Source organism: Leucoraja erinacea, chromosome 9, assembly GCF_028641065.1.
Source record: "Leucoraja erinacea ecotype New England chromosome 9, Leri_hhj_1, whole genome shotgun sequence".
NCBI lineage: Eukaryota > Metazoa > Chordata > Chondrichthyes > Rajiformes > Rajidae > Leucoraja > Leucoraja erinaceus.
This window is the reverse complement of record NC_073385.1, coordinates 59,486,637-59,511,067: the sequence shown is the minus strand read 5'-3', so window position 1 is coordinate 59,511,067 and position 24,431 is coordinate 59,486,637. Positions and strand designations below refer to the sequence as shown.

At 40.7% G+C, this 24,431-nt stretch overlaps 1 protein-coding gene across 1 annotated transcript in view; it reads left to right on the top strand.

The window, feature by feature from the left end:
* vps39 (VPS39 subunit of HOPS complex) overlaps window positions 1-24,431 on the top strand; it is an 83,294-nt gene that overhangs the window by 20,930 nt on the left and 37,933 nt on the right. Inside the window, exons 6-12 of the mRNA XM_055640929.1 lie at window positions 3,324-3,422; window positions 8,070-8,162; window positions 8,983-9,166; window positions 14,416-14,536; window positions 17,574-17,694; window positions 21,824-21,953; window positions 22,653-22,795. Coding sequence (XP_055496904.1) covers window positions 3,324-3,422; window positions 8,070-8,162; window positions 8,983-9,166; window positions 14,416-14,536; window positions 17,574-17,694; window positions 21,824-21,953; window positions 22,653-22,795 — 891 coding nt within the window. The remainder of the gene's footprint in view (window positions 1-3,323; window positions 3,423-8,069; window positions 8,163-8,982; window positions 9,167-14,415; window positions 14,537-17,573; window positions 17,695-21,823; window positions 21,954-22,652; window positions 22,796-24,431) is intronic.

Below are 24,431 nucleotides of genomic sequence, written 5' to 3'. Positions count from 1 at the left end.
ACAAATCTAAAGATGATAACTTTATTTCAATCCCTGCCTACTTGTACAGGGAATATGGGAGCAATTGAGTGCACATTATATGACTGGGAGTTGTAGAAGCATTATCAAATCTCCTTAACAGGAGTTATTTTAAAAAGGCAAAACTGCCCTCAATACCCTTTCTTTTCAAAGTTTTCAGCCTATATCTTTTACTGCTGGTTGGTGATGGGGTACATTTGCCCCATCTGGTAACTTGTACAAGTGGCCTTCCATTAATGATTCTCAAAAGTGCTACTTCGGAGTTCGAAGAGTTGGGGGAGTGTACAGGACAGAAATGAAAGAAAAACTATAGAATTCAAGTGTTGAAGGTGGGGAAATCAGGGGGGAGGTGCAAGTAGGGCCATAGTACAAAAATGTTTTAATGAGAAACGGGCAAAATGAAAGGCATTCCAAAAAAGGCACGTGAACTAATTGCACCTGATCGTGGTGAAGGGGAATAATTATGGAGACATGGTTGAAGGGTGATCAAAGATGGAAATTTAATATTTAGAGATATTTTTGGCAGGACAGGTGAGAAGGAAAATTGAATAGTGCTGTTAGTAGTAGATGAAATAAATAGCAATGTAAGAAAGGGTCAATGTCACAAGGCACCATTTTTTTTAAAAGTGCTGGGGAAAAACACTGGTTGGACGAGTGTTGGAGGGAAGTTTAAATTAAATAAAGAGAAATACAGTGGAATGTGGGTAGAGATTAGGATAATGTTGGCAAAAGGGGACTGCTGTGATTGACCAGCAGGAAAGATTATAGGCAAGCAGTGGCTGACATTTAAGGAAGTAATTCATGAAATTCAACAAAAATGACGTGAAAAGGGAAGATTCTCTGGAAGTGATAAACTAACCATGGACAACCAAGGAGATATGAAGTGTATTGGATTGAAAGAAAAAAGGTATAAAGAGGCAGAAGTTAGTGGTAGACCCAATCACTGAGATTAGTTCAAAATCCGGTGAAGCTGTATAAAAAAAGATAATGAACCAAGAGAAAATACACCACAAGGGCAAACTCGCAATTAATGCAAAAGCAAACAAGCATTTCTTTAAATAAAAAGATAGTACAGGTGAACACTGGGTCCTCCAAAAGAATGTTTGCAGGAAACTTAAAAACAGTAATGGAGTTAAACAGGTATTTTGCACCATCATTATGGTAGGGACACTAATTATCCAATTTCTGTACTGAATAATGCAGGTGCGGGAAATAAATATTCCCGTTGATGGAGAATTGGCATACTAATGGGACTAAAGGTTGTTAAGTTTTCTGGCCCATGTAGTCTGCATCTGACGATCTTTAAAGAAGTGGCAGCTAAGATAGTGGATGCATCTTTAAAAAAAAAATCCCTAGATTCTGGATAAGTGCCAGAGGACTGGAAAGGTGCCAGTATGGCAACCTATTCTAAAAAAGGGGGAACAGAACAGGTAACTGTAGGATGATAGGCTGTCTACCTATTGTTGGAAAATGCTAGATATTAAGGAAATAATGGCAACACATTTGAAAAATTATAATCTAATCAAGCAGTTAACATGTCTTCAGAAGAGGAACTTGTATCTGACAAATTTGTTAGTGTTATTAAGTAAGTCTGGCCAGAGTAGATAGAGAACCAATAGATATATATTGTACTTCTAAAAACCACTCAACAATGCACCACACAAAAGATGAAGATGCAATATAAGAACATACGTTAAATAACATTGCCACGGATAGAAAAATGGCTAACAGGTAGGAAGTAGCAATGGGGTGTAAAGAAGATATGTTTAGGTTTGCTAATCTGTGACCAGGGATTGGTACTGGGATCACAACAGTTTAAAATATATACTCAGATCTTGGAAAGAAGTAAATGCATGGCAACTAAACATGTTGGAAGGGAAGGTTACACAGAAAAGCTGGAGAAACTCAGCGGGTGCAGCAGCATCTATGGAGCGAAGGAAATAGGCAACGTTTCGGGCCGAAACCCTTCTTCAGAGTGTGAAGAGGATTCAATAAGGGGAGGCCATTTAAAACTGAAATGCGAAAGTATTAATTCTGTGAGAGTTGCGAGCTTTTGGGACTCTTTGCCACAGATAACTTGGTGGGGGGCTGTTGGACGGCACAATCGTGGCCCGCTGAAGGCTCGTCTGACGGCGGGTCCATGAATCCGCCCAAAGGCTCGTCTGACCGCGTAACCATGAGAGAGCTGGAGACATTGGATGTGAGGAGCATGGGCCAGTGGAAGGGTGAATCAAGTTAATGCCTTCAAGGTAGACTACAGGAGGCCCACAAAAATGGCCAGCCGCTTTTACTGGACCATGGGGTGAATGAAGAAGGGCTCGCTGGTGCACCTTGCGAACCGGGCAGGGGTCCTTGGAAACTGCACTCTAAACGGCCGGGGAGGCGGTGCAAGTTCAGGGTTCATCTGCTCTCACTGAAAGACTGTAATAATGGGGTCCATTAAAACAATGGTTTACTGTACTGTTAAGGGGCTCCTTGTGATAATGGATTTCTTATTGCATGTCTTAGAATATTCTGACAATAGATGGAATTTAATATGTAGCTATATATTAATTGATTCCCCCTTCATTTGGAGGGATTGATCTGATATGGGGTACGCTTCTGGTTGCTGGATACCTCTGCAAATTATTTATAAGTCTCTTTTGTATAACCCAAAAATGTGCAATGTCAATGGTCATGGTCCTCATATGTACACGTGGGTGTGTATCAAAAATGGGGACTGTTGCCTGTCATCCCCTTCTCTAACCCAAGTTAATAATATTTGCAAATTAAAAAGTCCTGCTGGAAGGGACTTGGAATGTAATAGTTTTGTTGCACTTCCACTGATTATGATTTGATAACGTCTGTTTGCAGTGGTTCTGCAGCCAAATGTACAACAGTGAAAATTAAATTTCTGATGTACGTTTTGCAGAATTGAGGGTCAGTTTAAGATCTACGTTTTTCAAAATGTTTTAGTTGTATCAATATTATTTATGATCAACTGTACATATTATATATTTTACACACATAATGGACAATAGGTGCAGGAGTAGGCCATTCGGCCCTTCGAGCCAGCACCGCCATTCAATGTGATCATGGCTGATCATCCCCAATCAGTACCCTGTTCCTACCTTCACCCCATATCCCCTGACTCCGCTATCTTTAAGAGCCCTATCTAGCTCTCTCTTAAAAGTATCCAGAGAACCGGCCTCTGAGGCAGAGAATTCCGCAGACTCACAACTCTCTGTGTGAAAATGTTGGCAGAATAGGATATTTGAAAATGTACTTTTCAAATGTGGTTTGTAACGTGCATGCTACATTTTCAGCGATCTGACAGCGATGAGCTGACTCTCAGTATGTGTGTCGCTGTGAAGAAGAAACTGCAGCTTTACTGCTGGCGGGGTCGGGAGTTCCATGAAGCACAGGTGAGACTACCTTGGTGAAAATCTCTAGGGGGAAATATTTAAAATTCAGAAGGCTGGCTCACAATATTATAATATAATAATTGGCAAAAATGAGTGTAGATATATGCAAATGAAATGGAGTTAGGCAAACCTAATAAGAGTAGGAATAAGGTGGAACTAGTGAATTTTCAAAAGGTCTGGAATGTCATAATTGAAGTTCCCTGCTTTCCAGCAGAGTTTACACCTGTGCCTTTCGCTTTAATTGCCTCAGTGGTCTCTTTTCCGCTTACAGTCTCTGTTAAGGTGTTGTGCAAGTATATCTTTCTGCAGATGCTGCAACCTTTTTTATTTTGGTTTCAGATTTATATTGTGTTGTTTCTTTGATTTTCCTTTAACTTAATGTGGCTATGGTTGCCTATAGGGGCTATGTAACTTATTGTGTCATAGTCAACACAGAAACAAGTCCTTTGGCCCAACTCATGAATGCTGACCAAGGTGCTCATCTTTGCTAATCCCATTTACCTACATATGACCCATATCCCTCTATGCCTTTCCTATATATGTGTTTTAAATGTTGTTGTTGTACCTGCTTCAACCACTTCCTCTGGTTGTGTAACCTCTATTTCAGATTGGGTCCCGACTAACATTTAGATTTTTTTCCGATCTTCATCCCTTCCTGTTCTATCCCAATAAGCAGAACATCTGACACCTTTAATTCCTGCTAAGTGGAGGATATTAATGGCAATCCTAAAACAAATTATTTTGCTGCATTGCTTCCAAGCATCCTTTATTCAACCAGGAGCAACAAAAAAAGTGCTGAAGGAATTCAGCAGGCCAGGCAGCACCTGTAGGGTGGCAAGGGCGGACATCTGAACAAGGGTCGTGACCTGAAATGTTGACTGTCCTTTTCCATCCACTGATGCATCCTGACCAGCTGGGTTTCTCTAGCATTTTGTTTTTTGCTTAAGATTCCAGCATTTGTATTCTCTTATGTCTCAATTTATTAAACTACATATTTTCCAATTTCTTCAAAGCATAGTTCATCACATTTGGGTATGTATTGTTCAATGTCAGTGTGCTGCTTTTGGATCATTGGACATGATCTTTATTTGACGTTTAGTCTTTTGCTACCAAAAAACAATACAACTTGATTACATCAGAGTGCCCACACAGAAGTAATTTCTCTTAATGTGGCCTGTGGTTTCCTGATTACTGTCTCCTCATTGAATAAGGAGTAAGATTTGCTATTTTCCAATCCATTGGAACTTTCTATAAAACTTGTAAAAGTTCAAATCAATGCATCAACCATCTCACCAGTCCCATTTTAAGAACATCAGGATAAAGTACTTCAGGATTTGGATTATCGTTGGTCCAACAATCTGCATGACACCACCTCCCTGATGTGAGCAGTTTTTCCATTTTCATTCCCTAGTTGCAGCAATTTCTGGAATGCCACTTGTATTCTCTGTTGTAAAAACAATTCAAAATGCCTGTTTAATTCATCTGCTACCTCTGTTTTATTATTAATTTCCCATACTCATACTCTATTGGATCAGTACTCACTTTGTAAACTCTTAATTAGAGAAGTAAAAGTACTCTCACTATGTCTTAATATTTCTGGCTAGCTTTATCTTGCTTTTTTTTTCCTTGCTTAATATTCTTTTTGCCATTCTTAACTACATTTTCTATTCCTTTAAACCTTCTGGTCTGGTATCAGTCATGAAGTCCCAGCAACGGGATCTTGTGCCAACCGTCTCCATGCCAGCCTCTCATGAATAATAGCCTGTACCATCATGTTTTAAGTACTCGTCTAAAGTGCCCTCCATAATGTTTTGGACAAAGACACATCACTTATTTATTTGCCTCTGTACTCCACAATTTGATATTTGTAATAGAAAAAAATCACATGTAGAAACTTAGAAAATAGGTGCAGGAGTAGGCCATTCGGCCCTTCGAGCCTGCACCACCATTCAATATGATAATGGTTGATCATCCAACTCAGTATCCTCCTGTACCTGCCTTCTCTCCATACCCCCTGATCCCTTTAGCCACAAGGGCCACATCTAACTCCCTCTTAAATATAGCCAATGAACTGGCCTCAACTACCTTCTGTGGCAGAGTTCCAGAGATTCACCACTCTCTGTGTGAAAAATGTTTTTCTCATCTCGGTCCTAAAGGATTTCCCCTTTATCCTTAAACTGTGACCTCTTGTCATGGACTTCCCAAACATCGGGAACAATCTTCCTGCATCTAGCCTGTCCAACCATTTAAGAATTTTGTAAGTTTCTATAAGATCCCCCCCTCAATCTTCTAAATTCTAGCGAGTACAAGCCGAGTCTATCCAGTCTTTCTTCATATGAAAGTCCTGGCGTCCCAGGAATCAGTCTGGTGAACCTTCTCTGTACTCCCTCTATGGCAAGAATGTCCTTCCTCAGATTAGGAGACCAAAACTGTACGCAATACTCCAGGTGTGGTCTTACCAAGACCCTGTACAACTGCAGTCGAACCTCCCTGCTCCTATACTCAAATCCTTTTGTTATGAATGCTAACATACCATTCGCTTTCTTCACTGCCTGCTGCACCTGCATGCCTACTTTCAATGACTGGTGCACCATGACACCCAGGTCTCGTTGCCTCTCCCCTTTTCCTAATCGGCCACCATTTAGATAATAGTCTACTTTCCTGTTTTTGCCACCAAAGTGGATAACCTCACATTTATCCACATTATACTGCATCTGCCATGCATTTGCCCACTCACCCAGCCTATCCAAGTCACCTTGCAGCCTCCTAGCATCCTCCTCACAGCTAAAACTGCCCCCCAGCTTCGTGTCATCCGCAAACTTGGAGACGATGCATTCAATTCCCTTGTCCAAATCATTAATATATATTGTAAATAACTGGGGTCCCAGCACTGAGCCTTGCGGTACCCCACTAGTCACTGCCTGCCATTCTGAAAAGGACCCGTTTACTCCTACTCTTTGCTTCTTGTTTGCCAGCCAGTTCTCTATCCACATCAATACTGAACCCCCAATACCATGTGCTTTAAGTTTGTATACTAATCTCTTATGTGGGACCTTGTCGAAAGCTTTCTGAAAGTCCAGATATAACACTTCCACTGCTTCTCCCTTATCCACTCTACTAGTTACATGTAGTTAAAGTGCACATTGACAGATTTTAATAAAGGCTATTTTTATACATTTTGGTTTCACCATGTAGAAATTACAGCAGTGACAAATCCACACCCGACTCCTGAAGAGTGTTTCTGATCTGTCGGACAGGTGTTTGGGGATTTTTCTTAATTATAGAGAGAATTGTTCTCTCATCAGCTGTGGAGGTCTTCCTTGGCCTGTCGGTCCCTTTGCAATTAGAAAGCTCACCAGTGCTCTCTTTCTTCTTAGTGATGTTCCAAACAGTCAATTTTGGTAAGCCTAAGGTTTGGCTGATGTCTCTAACAGTTTTATTCTTGTTTCTCAGTCTCATAATGACTTTGTTGACTTTCATTGGCACAACTTTGGTCCTCATGTTGATAAACAGCAATACAATTTTCCAAAGGTGATGGAAAGACTGGAGGAAACGCGGTGCTGCGAGCTCTCTTATACCTGCATTAAGGAAGCATTTAAACACACCTGATCAATTACAAACATCGGTGAAGCCATGTGTTCCAAACATTATGGTGTCCTGAAATGGGGGGCTTTATATAAACGCAGCTGTAATTTCTACATGGTGAAATATCCTTTAATAAAATCTGACAATGCACATTTTCACCACATGTGGTTTTTTTTATTACAAATCTCAAATTGTGCAGTACAGAGGCAAATAAATAAATGATGGGTCTTTATCCCAAAGATTAATGAGGGCACTGTAAGTACTACTAAAATGTTATGAGTATTTGCCTTCAATACGCCCTCAATCAGAGCATTGCAGATATGGATCTTTGAGTGACAAAATACTCTCCGAAGTTCCTCTATATCTACTCTCTATAGGTAAATCACAGATATTGGGTCTCCTCGAGGAATCCATCTTTCTTGTCGGCATGTATCTGTTCTGAAATATTTCCTTAAATGTCTGCTGATGCATCTTAACTGAACAATCTTTAAACTTAGGTTACACAGAAAAGCTGGAGAAACTCAGCGGGTGCAGCAGCATCTATGGAGCGAAGGAAATAGGCAACGTTTCGGGCCGAAACCCTTCTTCAGACGGAATCTTAACTGAACAATCTTTAAACTTAATTTGTCATTTCCATTTCGCCAGTTTAGCTTTCGTGCACTCATAGTTGTTCGTGTTGGACATAGTTGTTTGTATTGAACCCATTCATCTCTTCATCTCTTCCTCAGACTGAATGTAAAATGTAAAAGATGTCATATGTGTGCCTCACGATAAGGCTACACATTACCTCATCTCATTCTAATACCACATCTTTTATAGCATGCAACATTTTGGCTCTGGAGTGTCCTATACACTTCACACACTTATGAACTAGTGTGTTTAGAAACACAGTGCGGACAAATTTGACAGCCTTTTGGCCAAACGGAGTTAATGAAATGTGGATAGAGAGTGCAGGATATTTGTTTTATCTTTTCAGCTTTAATGCTATCCTGCTGAACAATAGTCTGCTTATTCAGAATGTTTCTATTTTCAATGTTTAAAAACATGTCTTTGTTGTTACAGGCAGATTTCAGTGTTCCCGATGTTCCCAAATCCATGGCCTGGTGTGAGAACTCCATTTGTGTGGGCTTTAAAAGGGATTATTTTCTTATCAGGGTACGTAGAATGTAGGTTGAAGATTTTCAGGACTGCTGTTAGCAAAATGTTTTTGCAGAAAACTACTACACTATGTTAACTGAGTAGAAATTCCTGTGATGTACAATTGCACGTTTTGTGGGAATATTGAAACATTCAGACGATTGGTAGTGGGAACCACTATGCATTCCACCTGTATTTGCTGCATCTGTAAGCAAACAAGAACATTTGAATGATCTCTGTGATGGTCAAAGTTAAAGGAACTGATGCAGTGGAATTGCTATAGAAAAATGATTCAGCGTTATAGGAAGTAGGAAATTTGCTATTATTCACGTGTTGTTAGCTATTGTTTAGTTTAAAACCATCCACTCAGTTTGAAGATAATGTATTAAGCATATCTGCATCAGAGCTTTCAGGTCTAAAAACCGGTGAATATAATCTTAAATAGTTTTCCTTTTAGAGACACAGCATGGAAAAAGGGCCCTTCGGCCCACCAAGTCCAGGCAGGCCATTGATCACCCATTCACACCAGTTCTATGTTATCCCACTTTCACATCCATTCCCCTGGGTAAACTCTTGATATTTCCTCTCCCTTCAAAACATGCTTGCTCAGGAATCTAGCTGATAGACATGTTTTGCACCTTGGGAACAAGATAATAGGGTAAAATGATTGGAAAATATTTTACATTTGCTATGATGGTATATAATAAATAATTATTAAATCCATTTGTATCTTTTACATGAATGAAAGTTGTCTTTTTCCAAGTTAAGATATCTTTTTGTGGGTTAAATTGATTCCGAATCAATAACGTACACAATTATTTTTTTCCTTTTCAAACAGTTAGATGGAAAAGGTTCAATAAAGGAACTTTTCCCGACTGGAAAGCAACTAGAGCCTCTTGTGACTCCCTTGGAGGATCAGAAGGTGGCAGTTGGACAAGACGACTTAACAGTGGTGCTGAACAAGGATGGAATCTGCACACAGAAGTGTGCCCTGAACTGGACAGATATCCCTCTTGCTATGGGTATATAAAATTTAAATTATTCCAAAATCTTTTGTATGAATATTTTCACAAGTTTCCTTTAAATTATATTACTCGGAGGTTGCACAAATGGTGGATATAGGCCATTCAGAGCAAACTGGAGCAATTAGAAACAGAGAAAACAGGTGCAGGAATAGGCCATTCGAGCCAGCATGATTCAATATGATCATGGTTGATCATCCAAAATCAATACCCCGTTCCTGCTTTCTCCCCATATCCCTTGATTCTATTAGCCCTAAGAGCTATATCTAAAGCTCTTGAAAACATCCAGTGAATTGGCCTCCACTGCCTTCTGTGGCAGAGAATTCCACAGATTCACAACTCTTGTGTGAAAATGTTTTTCCTTATCTCAGTCCTAATTAGCCTACCCCTTACTCTTAAACCGTGACCTCTGGTTCTGGATTCCCCCAACATCGGGAATATTTTTCCTGCATCGAGCCTGTCCAGTCTCTTAAGAATTTTATATGTTCCTATAAGATTCCATCGCATCCATCTAAATTCCAGTGAATATTAGCCCTGTCGATCCATTCTTTCATCATATGTCAGTCTTGCTATCCCGGGAATTTACCTGGTGAACCCACGCTGCACTCCCTCAATAGTAAGAATGTCTTTCCTCGAATTAGGAGGCCAAAACTGAACACAATACTGCAGGTGTGGTCTCACCAGGGCCCTGTACAATTGCAGTAGGACCTCCTTGCTCCTATACTCAAATTATCTTGCTATGAAGGCTAACATGCCATCTGCTTTCTTCACTGCCTGCTGTCGCTGCATGCTTAATTTCAGTGACTGATGTACAAGGACACCCAGGTCTCGTTACACCTCCCCTTTTCCTAATCTGACATCATTCAGATAATTACCTTCTTCTTGGCACCAAAATGGATAACCTCACATTTATTCACGTTATACTGCATCTGACCACTCACTCAACCTATCCAAGTCACCCTGCAGCCTCACAGCATCCTCCTCGCAGTTCACACTGCCCCCAGCTTTCTGTCATCTGCAAACTTGGAGATGCTATGTTTAATTCACTCGTCTAAATCGTTAAAACATCTTGTAAATAACTGGGGTTCCAGCACTGAGCCTTGCGGCACCCCACTAGTCACTGCCAGCCATTCTGAAAAGGACCCGTTAATTCCTACTCTTTACTTCCTGCCGGCCAACCAATTCTCTTACCATGTCAATACCCCACCCCCAATACCATGTGTTCTAATTTTGAACACTAATCTCTTGTGTGGGACAGTGTCAAAGGCTTTTTGAAAGTCCAGATACACCACATTCCCTGGCTCTCCCTTAAGGGCCTGTGCTACTTGGGCGACCTAATCCGCGAGTTCTGGCGAGTTTGCCCTCGACTCACACTCGCAGCATGGTCGACACGTAGGAGGTCTTCGTAACTCTCCTTCATGCTTGAGTGTGGTCTCCGCGTACTCGAGGCCTCAGCTAGGTCGCAGCGTTTTTTTCAATATGTTAAAAAATGCCTGCGAGTAAAAAAAGGTTGCCATGGAAAAAATCTATATATTTTTTTACTCGTAGGTTTAGTCGTAGTAGGTTGTAGTAGGTTGGTATGTTAGTCGTAGGTAATCGAGGGTAGTCGAAGGTAGTTGTAGATAGTCTTCATCATAGTCGAAGGGAGATCGAAGCAGGTCGTCTTCACGCTCCACTATTCGATATCCAATTTCCCCGAAGTTAGTCGTAGCTAGTAAATCTTTAATAATTGACTCAAGCATCTTCCCCACGACCGGTTAGGCTAACAGTTCTATAATTCCCTGTTTTCTTCTCTCCCTCCTTCTTAAAAAGTGGGATTACAGCTAGTTGAAGCTGGTCTTCAACATAGTCGAAGGAGGTCTTCAACATGTCATTTTTTAAACTCTTCTAAACTCGCCAATTAGGTCGCCCAAGTGGGACAGCCCCTTTATCCATTCTGCTTGTTACATCCTCATAAAATTCCAGAAGATTAGTTGAGCATGATTTCCCCTTCATAAATCCATGCTGACTTTGACCGATCCTGTGACTGCTTTCCAAATGCACTGCTATTACATCTTTAATAATTGACTCGTTTTAATAATAATAATATTTCTGGGAGATTGTTTGTGTCTTCCTCAGTGAAGACAGAACCAATGTACTTGGTTCCCATTATAAATTTGCCTGTTTCTTCACTAATCTTTACCTCTTCACATATCGAAAGAAGCTTTTAGAATCAGTTTTTATATTCACCGCAAGCTTTCTTTCATGTTCTATTTCCCCCCTCTTAATGAACCCCTTTGTCCTCTGTTGAATTCTAAATTTCCCCCAGTCTGGTTTGCTGCTTCCTCTGGCCAATTTATATGCCTCTTCCTTGGATTTAACAAGGAAAAGGCATATAAATTTCCCTCTTAGCCACAGTTGAGCCACCTTCTCTGTTTTATTTTTACACCAAACAGGGATGAACAATTGTTGTAATTAATCCATTCGATCTTTAAATCTTTGCCATTGCCACTGTCAACCCTTTAAGTATCATTTGCCAGTCTATCCTCGCCAATTCCTGTCTCACACCATCAAAGTTACCTTTCATTAAGTTCAGGATCCTTGTCTCTGAATTAACTGTCACTCTCCATCCTAATGCAGAATTCTGTCATATTATGGTCACTGTTGCCCAAGGGGCTTTGCACAACAAGATTGCTGACTAATCCTTCCTCATTACACAATACCCAGTCTAGGATGGCCTGCCTTCCTTTGGTTCCTTTACATATTGGTTTAGAAAACGACCCCGTATACACTCCAGGAAATCCTCCTCAGTGTTGTTACCAACTTGGTTAGCCCAATCTATAGGTAGATTAAAGTCACCCATGATAACCGCTGTACCTTTGCAACACACATCCCTAATTTCCTGTTTGATGCTATCCTCAACCTCACCACTGCTGTTTGGTGGTTCAACCTCCACGAGAATTTGAAAACCTTGAATATATTTATTGCTTTTCTTTAGATGGTATGTATAACCTGGGACGCGGGTTCGATCCTAACCACGGGTGCTGTCTGTGTAGAGTTTGCACATTCTCCCTGTGACCGCGTTGCTTTTCTCCAGATGCTCTGGTTTCCTCCCACTTTCCAAAGATGTGCAGGTTGTTTGTTAATTGACCTCTGTAAATTATCCCTGGTGTGTAGGATACAACTAGTGTACGGGTGAACATTGTTCAGCGTGGACTCAGTGGTCCGAAGGGCTTGTTTCCGCGCTGTATCTCTAAATCAAACTGAAGTCATTTTTGTTGGTAATTTATGCACTTAAACCCTGAAACCCTTCAGGTTTTCTGCAATTCCATATAGAGAAAATATTCTTGAATCTGACATGCGTTAACCCGACATTGACCTTCATTTCCTATAATTTTTCATGCTCTCTTGTCACTATCCTAATGCAAATCTCTTGCTCCATCCGTGCACTTCTCTTGCTGCCTGTTGATATCATGAGCAAACCTATGTGGCTGTCTGCTCCTCTCTTGTGAAGTCAAGAAAAACGCAGGTCCAAATACACAACTTGTTGGGATCATCATTGGTTAAATCTTGTCAGATTGATTGCTTACCCATGCTCTCCTCCAAACTTCTAACTCTTTCTGTACCTATTTCAATAGATTACCTCCAGGTTCAAGTGCTTTCTGAATGCTCTGTTGCTTTGGTTCAGAGTCAACTTGACTTTCTGACGACTGATTTGTTACCTTGCATTCAATTTCATAATGGTGATATGACAATGAGTTCATATTCACCAGGTCTCCACATATGCTTTCCAAACGTAGATCGATGAATTCCCTCCCGATCTGCCTCACAGATGACACCGAGTCAAATTGTGGAGCAGCGAATAATCTGCTGAGACCAAGTAATTAATTATAATCCAAGAATTCATGTAGAATTTATTGTTGAGATACAGTGTCCTTCATAATGTTTGGGACAAAGACCCATCATTTATTTATAATCCTCTGTGCTCCACAATTTGAAGTTTGTAATATTAAAAAATCACATGTGGTTTAAGTGCACAATGTCAGATTTTAATAAAGGCCAGTAATACATTTTGGTTTCGCCATATAGAAATTACAGCAATGTTTATATATAGTCCCCCCATTTCAGGGCACCATAATGTTTGGGACACAGCAATGTCATGTAAATGAAAGTATTCATGTTTAGTATTTTGTTGCATATCCTTTGCATGCCATGACTGCTTGAAGTCTGTGATTCTTGGACATTACCAGTTGCTGGGTGTCTTCTCTGGTGATACTCTGCCAGGCCTGTATTGCAGCCATCTTTAGCTTATGCTTGTTTCAGTTTTCTCTTCAGCATATGAAAGGCATGCTTAATTGGGTTCAGATCGGGTGATTGACTTGGCCATTCAAGAATTGACCATTTTTTAGCTTTGGAAAACTCCTTTGTTGTTTTAGCAGTATGTTTGGGTTAATTGTCGTGCTGTAGAATGGGTAAGAAAGGGAACAACATAAAATGGGGCCATTCCACACCTGACTCTAGAAGAGTGTTTCTGATCTGTCAGACAGGTGTTTGGGGATTTTTCTTTATTATAGAGAGTTTTCTTCTGTCATCAGCCGTGGAGGTCTTCCTTGGCCTGCTAGTCCCTTTGTGATTAGTAAGCTCACCAGTGCTCTCTTTCTTCTTAATGATGTTGCAAACAGTTGATTTTGGTAAGCCTGTGGTTTGGCTGATGTCTCTAACATTTTTATTCTTGTTTCTCAGTCTCATAATGGCTTCTTTGACTTTCATTGGCACAATTTTGGTCCTCGTGTTGATAAACAGCAATAAAAGTTTCCAAAAGTGATGGAAAGACGGGAGAAAAGACTGGGTGCTGAGAGCTTTCTTATACCTGCATTAAGAAGGCAATTAAACACACCTACAAACACCCGTGAAGCCATGTGTCCCAAACATTATGGTGCCCTGAAATGGGGGCTCTATTTATAAACACAGCCGTAATTTCTACATGGTGAAACCAAAATGTATAAAAATGGCCTTTAATAAAATCTAACAATGTGCACTTTAACCACATGTGATTTTTTTCTATTACAAATCTCAAATTGTGGAGTACAGAAGCAAATAAACAAATGATGGGTCTTTGTCCCAAACATTATGCAGGGCACTAAGTGATTTACTTGGAAGACACTTACTCAAGTGGACAAGTGAGGGTAACTAGATCATAAAAACATAATAAAGGAATGTTCAAAATTACTCTTGTCGCCACTCATTTCCATTTTTTACATCTCCAATAGAACATCAGTCTCCTTATATCATAGCAGTGCTGCCACGATATGTGGAGATTCGTACCTTTGAGCCACGGCTACTGGTACAGAGTGTGGAGCTGCAAAGGCCCCGGTTTATCACGTCTGGAGGGTAAGTGAGCATCATCCTTCCTCTATTACATAGTGCCCCACATGGTTTGAAGTATGAAGTGACATCAACAGGAATTTATTCCTTCCAGGTTAGCCTCTATGGCTTGGCCAGCACCTCAGTTAGAAAACTCGAGTGCTCCTTGAAACAGAAATCATCATATTTACAGCGCAGTTGTTTAGTCTGAAATATATGGATCCACAGTGTACAAAATGTGTCACAGTGTAGAAAGTAGAAACTAGTACCAAAGGCATGTATCCTTACAGTAATATGGATCTCTTACACTGGAAACTGAGCATTTTAAGGTATTACTAGAATTATTGGAGATTTTTCAATCTACAATACCTATTGTGTTATACAAGGGAACAACATAAAATGGGGCCATTCTGCCTGTAGATTTTCTATTAGATCTTTCAAAAGATTAGCACATTGGTCCAACTGCTCCTTTGTCATGTTCCTGTTTTCTCCAAGTATTTATTAAACTTCCCTTTTAAATCTGCTTAAATCATACTACAGGTATTGGGAATTGCATTGCAAATCCTAACTATTATATCTGCCCTCCAGCTATTGTCACAGACATTGCATAGTTTCTCTGTTTATTCTATCTAGTTTGTCTCTCAGCTCAAAGAAGAACTTACATACAATTACCTAATAATAATAAATAGTGCAATGATTCAACCATCAGTAATCCATCCAAATAAATATAATCCATTATCATGTGAATGATTCTGGTAAATCTCTTCTATATCCGCTCAAAATCTCGTGGCGATATGTGAGTGATTAGATTCATTATTACAGAAAGGCCCAAACTAATACGTTTATATCCTGTCATCTATATCTGTTTATGTAGCTTGGAATCGAAATACATTAACAACTTTATTAACTTGTCCTGCAACTTGAGCGGGAACTTTTTCCACACAGGGTGGTGGGCATATGTAGCAAGCTGTCAGAGGAAATGGTTGAAGCAAGTATAATAACATTTAAAAGATGTTTGAACTGGTATATGGATAGGAAGGGTTTAAAGGGATACGGTAGGTATGTTACAAAACCTACCTGAATCGCCATTGGGAATCTGCCCACAGCCAGGTCCGCGATTTTGCCGCTGTTTGGAGGGGGCGGGTTTAAAACGCGATTTTTACTAGGCTGTACTAATCGCAGATGTTCAGCCTAGTAAATCATTAACGAAAAATCGCTGCAAGACCCGGTCGCAAAAGGTATTATTAGTTTTATAGGCCTCGATAATATAGTTATAATAGTTTAAAATTACTCTCTGATTCCGCAACATCTCGCAGCCCCAGGGTTTTATAAAGCAAACAATTAAAGGTATGTACCTTATTTTTACATTAAATGGGGCATATATATAACCCTATATATCAAGTTATCTATAGCGAGTAGTTCCTTTTGGGCTTTTTATATCCCGCAGTATTTTTCTCGGCATTTGAGGGCACTAATCCAGCGCGGTCAACGTTCTAAACCAGCGCGCGTTCACATGAACCCACTAGAAAGCCGATTTAAATGGGCATTTATTTACAGCAATTGAACACTAAATTCCTTCCATTTGGCCTATAAATTAATGTAAATTAGATATAAAAATCATGTTATATTGTGAATTATTTGTGAATAATCTTTGGACACTTAGGCTATTTAAAAATGTTAATCTTTCCTTAAGAAATGGGCTTTTGATTATCCAAGATCACAGCTTTTTTGTAATGTCCATTGAAAATCAATAGGGAACAAGATGCTAATTTCCGAGTATGAAAATGGCCATAACTTTTTTAATACTTGAGATATGAAAGTGAATTTGGTGTTAAATTAAACTTATTGTTATGCTTTATCTGATGGGATAAATTGCAGACTTGATTTTTAAAATCTCAAAATTTTGTAACATTGCTAGATACGGTACTGTAAATACAGCTACTGTAAATGACAAAGGACAAAGGACATTTATTGTCACGTACACCAATTGGTACAATGAAATTTGAGTTACTATGCAGCACACACATAAGATAAACACAACACTATAGAATTTAACTTAAAACATAAAACATCCCCCACAGCGGAATCAACGATTCTCACTGTAAGGGAAGGCAATAATAGTTCAGTCCGCTTTCTCTTGTTCACCCGTGGTCGGGGCCTATTTGAGGCCTCCACAGTCGCCGTTAAGGACGACCCGATGTTTCAGGCCCTCTCGCCGGAGTACTCCGGCATCAGAAGAAAACTCTCAGCAGCTTGGAGTTTCCGAATCGGCCGCTTCCTACCGGAGACCGCGGTTCCCAAAGTCCACAGGCCAAGCTGGGCGGAGCTCCACACGGCAATCCTCAACGAAAGTTCCCAGGACTCCACGATGCTAAAGTCAGCGCCTCCCGTGGCTGGAAGCTCCGCAGACCACAGCTCCACGGTGTTAAAGTCGGCAGTCACAGCACTCCGGAGCTTCCAACATGGCGACCCTGGTAAGGCATCGGCCACTCCACGATGGTACTTCACTGCTGCACCGCCGCTGAAGCTCTGACCGGTCTTCGGCAGGAAAGGCCGCGCCAATCCAGATGGTAGGCCGCAAGGAGGGGGCGAAGATGCGGCTCGGAGGAAAGACCCAGGTAGTGACTGTGAAAAACAGTTTCCCCCTCCCCCCACATAAAAAAGACTAAAAGACCTCCAAATCAAAACTTTTTGACTGACTAAAAATTAAAAAAAGGATGAAAGTACGAACAGCTGCAGGCGAGGCTGCCACACGCGATGGTGCCACCACCAAATGAGGTTTCTTAGTTGCATGGACGAGTTGGACCGATAGGTCTATTTCTGTGCTGTCATTTTTTGTCTTGAATCGAGAATATGAAGGCATTATGAACTGAAAGCTGTTTCTACCTTGTGCCCCTTTTGAAGAAGGCTGAATTTCTTAATTTCATAAATCATAATCAAATGAGTTCATCTGTATTTGCTTGTAATTCAGCTGGGTCGTTGAACAAATGTGTCTGGTTCAAGTTTTAATCTCTCGCCACCTATTTCCATTCTCACCTGCTGGCCATATTTGTTTCCTTCCTAGATCTAACGTTGTCTACGTGGCCAGCAATCACTTTGTGTGGCGTCTGGTACCTGTTTCAATTGCAACTCAGATCCGACAGCTGCTTCAAGACAAGCAATTTGAACTGGCTTTGCAGCTTGCTGTAAGTATTTGCAGAATGTACATCAGGATATGACGAGTCTTTTTAAATTAGTTAAAATAAAGTAAATAAGTACATGCAAGGCTTTTGTTGTCGTATATGCTTGATGAAGTTTTAATGATCTTAACTATGCTAATACCCTTGATAGCAGTATTTAGTGTACTTAATCAAGTGGTACGGCACAGTAATTATTATAAATGAATGCTTATGATTTGGGGATTATTCTGCCCACTCTTCCTTGGAAAATTGTGTAAGGAGGCAAGACAGAAATAAAAATAGAAAATGCTGAAAACACAGCAGCAAATCGAACAGCATCTGTGAAAAGGTAAACAGTTAACGTTTCAAACTAAAGTCCATTTGCCAGAACTGGGAAAGAGAAAAAAATAAGTCAATTTAATTTGTAACGAATGTCAGGGAGGGGTGGTTGTTCTAATGGAAATATATCTGATAAGATGCAGTTTGGGGATTAAGTTGTAGTGGTCGTCCAGTTGATGGGTTAAGAAGGACAGTGCAAGAGAGCATGCAGGAGAGAAAGCATAAGTAAAGGCTTAAGTTAGGGCAGTTGGAGAATGATAATGCATGGGGGAGAACCCAACCCTTCCTTGGAAAGGGGAAGGAAAGACTTTGGCAACTATCCATTTCATCAACATAATATTGTACTTCCCCCACCTGTTCTTTTTATGCACGATCTGCTCTAGTTGCCTTTGTTCATGTTCTCTCTCCTTAACTACTTTTATTAGAATGGTGAGTGTGGAGGAACGTGAATGGTAGTAGCAGATAGAAAACTTTGAAATATAAAAATAGTGATTTAGCATTTCAAACATTGTTGGTCTCAGTGGAGAAAAGCTGCTTAATGCAAGGGAGGTATAGAAACATAGAAATTAGGTGCAGGAGAAGGCCATTCGGCCCTTCGAGCCTGCACCGCCATTCAATATGATCATGGCTGATCATCCAACTCAGTATCCCGTACCTGCCTTCTCTCCATACCCCCTGATCCCCTTAGCCACAAGGGCCACATCTAACTCCCTCTTAAATATAGCCAATGAACTGGCCTCAACTACCCTCTGTGGCAGAGAGTTCCAGAGATTCACCACTCTCTGTGTGAAAAAAGTTCTTCTCATCTCGGTTTTAAAGGATTTCCCCCTTATCCTTAAGCTGTGACCCCTTGTCCTGGAATCCTTAAGCTGTGACCCCTTGTCCTGGAAGGTATGCTGCATTGCTGAAGGTAGTAGGATAAAGGTTGTGGCGATTGTTCCCACAACTAGTCATAGATCTCTGGGTTTGTAGTGCAGTAATAGCAGTGGAAAATATTACGTCTCTATTCCACAAATCAAGTATTACAATTGGTAGACACAAAATGCTGCAGGAATGGGTGACGTTTCAGGTCGAGACCATTCAGAAGGTCTGAAGAAGGGTCGCGATCCGAAACGCCACCCATTCCTTCTATCCAGAGATGCTGCCTGGCCCGCTGAGTTACTCCAACATTTTGTGTCTTACCTTCGGTGTAAACTGCAGCTGGTTGTTCAAATATCATTAGTGTGAAACGAGGATGGAGATGTGAAACATTATTTACTCAGATTTTAAAGTAAGGACCAACAGGAGGCGACAACCGTGCTTAACAAACTTGATTACAATCCATAAAGTCATGAGAAGGGTTGAAGGAAGTACAGTTAATATTTACTTTGATGTTCAATAGGCATTTGAAGAAAGGATTGCTCTCCAGGGTGCAGAGGAAATCAAGAGAGATCCAAATAGATGTGTTTAAATTGGCTTTCTCTTTTCAGCCACAAATTTATTGAACATTGTCTTAAACCTACTCGGACCCTTGGTTCTCTTGGATTGATTATCTAACCATATAGTAAATTCCACTCTGATGGTTAAATCTTGTGCATTAGCTGAAGGGCATTTCCTTTCATTGTGGCTCTTTTTAATAGAATTGACCGGGTTCCAGCATTCTTCAGAGGCCATAGATAGGGTAGACAGTTTTCCATGGGTAAAAATGGCCAAGACTAGAGGCCATAGCTCTAGAGTGAGAGGTGGAAAGTTTAATGTAGATCTGTGGGGCAGGTTTCTTTTATACACAGATTGGGGGCCTGGAACACGTTGCCAGGGGGTTTGGTGGAGGCAGATATGATGGTGGCATTTGAGAGGCTTTTAAACAGGCACATGGAAGTGCGGGGAATGGAGGGATATGGATCAATGTAAAGGCAGATGAGATCAATTTAACTTGGCATCATGTTCAGCACAAATATTCATGATCTTGTGCTTCACTGTTCTATGACTGTTAAGAGTAGGACAGTGAAGCGTATTGGTATCCACGCATTTTACCCAACACATTCATTAACCCGCATGCTCCTCATCTCTCCCTTCCAGCACATTTTATGTCCCCACTTATCACCTCCAGCCTGTGGCTCCACCTTCAGCCTTCCCCCTCTGAACCTTTCTCTATCTGCCTCCATTTATTCATTTTCTTCCACCTATCTATATCACCTAAATCTGCTCCTGCTTCCCACTGCCTCTTTTGCCCATTATCCTTCACACCTCAGTCCTCATATCACCAACCAGCATTTAATTTAACATACCTACCTCTATTTATAGTGACTATCTTCATCCAATGTCGATCTCGGATGGAGGGTCTTCCCGAAATTCTGACAATTCTTCCCAGTTGCTGCTCAATCTGCTGAGTTTCTACATTAGATTGTTTTTTTACTCCAGATTGCAGTCTCTTTTGTCTCTCTAAGTATTGGTGTTGGACAAGAGTTGCTGAAGGCGATTCCAGCTAAAATATATGAATAAAACTTACTTAGTTAAACACCTGGCTTCCATTTTTTATTTCAAACTCATTTCAGGCTCTCGTGTTCCTCCTTATAAAATTTGAGTCTGAGTTTCCTAAAGTACTGCCTCAGTAACACAACCATTGGCATTGCTTACATATTCATCTCACTAGGTAAGATAAATATTAGGTAACATTGAATATCTGATTGGGATAAGAATAATCTGTTCCAGTAGCTCTTCAGTTCACTGAGGAGCGTGTGATCATTAATCCTCCTAGTTTGTACCTTACATGTGAGATATATTGGACTGGACACAAATTTCTGCTAAGCAAGCTGGATTCAAAGTTCAATCAATAAATATGACGTTTGAACATGTATAATCTTATATTATGCTATATTATATAGCAAATACAATGTGCTAAGTCAAGTTCATTAACAGTTGCACAAGTTTGAAATACAGGGACAATGAAAATCTTGCAGCAGTATCAAAAGCACATACTCAGAAAACACTTCAAAGAATAATACATAAATTACACATTCTGAATGACATGAAAAATTTACAAAAAACAAGATATTGGTACAAATCGCAATCAGAAAACGTTTAGAAAAAAGAGTCTATGATAGTGCATAAATGTGAAATGTATTATGATTAATTAAAAATAATTCAGTTTGGGGAATGGAAATGAATAGGCGTTGTTTTCTACAGTCAGGCAATGATGCAGCACTCTAGTTCCGATACATTAGATTGCAACAGAATTTTATGCTCTCCCCTTCCACCTCCCTCTCTACATTGGGTGGTATAGTGGCACAGAAGTTAGTGCTGCTGGCACAGAACTCTAGAAGCCAGGATTTCATCATGACCTCGGGTAATGTCTGTGAAGTTTCACGTTCTCTCTATCATCACTTAGGTTTCACCAGGAGCTCCATATTCTTCTCAATGACTTGTGGCAGGTTAATTGGCTAATGTATATTGGCCATTCTGCAGGTAATTAGTAAAGTATTTAAAGTGAGTAGTCAATGAGCACATGCAAGTAACTTACAGGGCCAAAAGGAAAATACAGAGATGGAGGATTGGGACTGATAGTTGGGATTGTAATAAATCCTGAATTATGTTGGGTGTGTTTTGGTCGACAAGCCAATGCAAGACAGGATAGGAGAATAATATTTTGATCAAGTTGAAGTTTATAAGACATTTACAAAAGAAACTGGTATTTTTTTCCCTGTTTCCATCTCAAAATTATCTTAAAGATATTGATGCATGCTTCAGGGTGCAGTGCTCTGTGCTCAGTGGTCTTTGCTAATCATGATGGTTCACCTATCCTTGATTATTTGGCTGAAGAGCTGCCATTTGTTTTCAGAAAATGAAGGATGATGCAGACAGCGACAAATGGCAACAGATTCATCACATTCAGAACCTTTTTGCTTTCAATCTGTTCTGCCAGAAACGCTTCGATGACTCCATGCAGGTTTTTGCTAAGCTTGGCACAGGTAATAAAAAAAAAAATGAAATGATTCAATTTATTGTCATTGTCAGTGTACAGTACAGAGACAACGATAGTAATATAATATATCTATATTACTTTTAAATAGATGATGAGTCGGGGGGCAGTATAGGAATGTGGCACTATCGTTCCATAGAGCCAGGAGTGACGAGAGCATGTAACTAAATGAAAGAAACCAAAACTTTTGCAAACTCATTCTAATTCTTGCTTCCCCTTCTATAATCATAGATGATGATTAGGTCAACCGATTCTCTAATGGAGGCAGGGAATGAGAAGTAGTGGCAAGGTTTTGAGAGACAGTGTGAGTCTTGATTTGTGAGAAGGACCAATGTCGTACTGTACATTAGGAAGGATAGAAGTGAGAAAAGGCAGTTCATAATGGGGGCTTCTCCAAATGAAGGAAATTTGGATCTCAAATATTAACAATTTAAGAGCAAAAGGACCCAGTAAGAAGCATTTAATTCGGACATATTTAAAGCTGGAGAAAAAGACTGGAGTTTTTGGAAATTCTGGATTCTGAAGCAGGGTCTGACCCGAAAAGTCACCCATTCCTTCTCTCCAGAGATGCCGCCTGTCCCACTGAGTTACTCCAGCGTTTTGTGTCTACCTTCGATTTAAACCACCATCTGCAGTTCTTTCCAACACATGAATTGATTTATTTTGTTGAATTTATTTGTTTTGCCAGATCCTACACATGTGATTGGGCTGTACCCAGACTTATTGCCAGCAGACTTCAGGAAACAACTTCAGTACCCAAATCCTCTTCCCACACTATCTACTGCAGAGTTGGAGAAAGCACATTTAGCACTCATAGACTACTTGACTCAGGTAAATGCTCTTGGGAAATCATAATCTACCCTATTTGAATACATATGTAAGGGCCTACAATGCTTTTAAATGATATATCATGAATGCTCCTGAAGGTTTGGGACGTCCATAGAGAGGGTTGTTTCAATTCATAAGATGAGTAACTTGAAACAACACGGAATATCTGAATGTACTGGGGTAGGGGTTGTAGAACAGTAAAATGAATGCTCTGGAGTTCAGATTCAAGCAGGAGGTCAGGCATACCACTCTGGAGGGTGAATAGGGTTAAACTTAAAGTGGCTTTGAACTTCCAGTGAGAAGATGTGTAAATTATCTAATGTTGGGTAAACATACACTGGGTATTGTTGGTAGACAAAAATGCTGGAGAAACTCAGCAGGTGAGGCAGCATCTATGGAGCGAAGGAATAGGCAATGTTTCTGGTCGAGACCATTCTTCAGACTGATGTCGGGGAGGAGGAGGTGGGGACAGTAGGCTGTGGGAGAGCTGAGAAGGGGCGGGGAAGGAGGGAGAAAGCAAGGACTACCTGAAATTGGAGGTCAATGTTCATACCGCTGGGGTGTAAACTACCCAAGCGAAATATGAGGTGCTGCTCCTCCAATTTGCGGTGGGACTCACTCTGGCCGTGGAGGAGGTACAGGACAGAAAGGTCAGATTCGGAATGGGAGGGGGAGTTGAAGTGCTGAGCCACCGGAAGATCAGGTTGGTTATTGTGAACTGAGAGGTGTTGGGTGAAGCGAGGTATAGAAACATAGAAATTAGGTGCAGGAGTAGGCCATTCGGCCCTTTGAGCCTGCACCGCCATTCAATATGATCATGGCTGATCATCCAACTCAGTATCCCGTACCTGCCTTCTCTCCATACCCCCTGATCCCCTTAGCCACAAGGGTCACATCTAACTCCCTCTTAAATATAGCCAATGAACTGGCCTCAACTACCCTCTGTGGCAGAGAGTTCCAGAGATTCACCACTCTCTGTGTGAAAAAAGTTCTTCTCATCTCGGTTTTAAAGGATTTCCCCTTTATCCTTAAGCTGTGACCCCTCGTCCTGGACTTCCCTAACATCGGGAACAATCTTCCTGCATCTAGCCTGTCCAACCCCTTAAGAATTTTGTAAGTTTCTATAAGATCCCCTCTCAATCTTCTAAATTCTAGAGAGTAGATATAACCAAGTCTATCCAGTCTTTCTTCATAAGACAGTCCTGACATCCCAGGAATCAGTCTGGTGAACCGTCTCTGCACTCCCTCTATGGCAATAATGTCCTTCCTCAGATTTGGAGACCAAAGCTGTACGCAATACTCCAGGTGTGGTCTCACCAAGACCCTGTACATCTGCAGTAGAACCTCTCTGCTCCTATACTCAAATCCTTTTGCAATGAAAGCTAACATACCATTCGCTTTCTTTACTGCCTGCTGCACCTGCATGCCTACCTTCAATGACTGGTGTACCATGACACCCAGGTCTCGCTGCATCTCCCCCTTTCCCAATCGGCCACCATTTAGATAATAGTCTGCTTTCCTGTTTTTTGCCACCAAAATGGATAACCTCACATTTATCCACATTATACTGCATCTGCCAAACATTTGCCCACTCACTCAGCCTATCCAAGTCACCCTGCAGTCTCCTAGCATCCTCCTC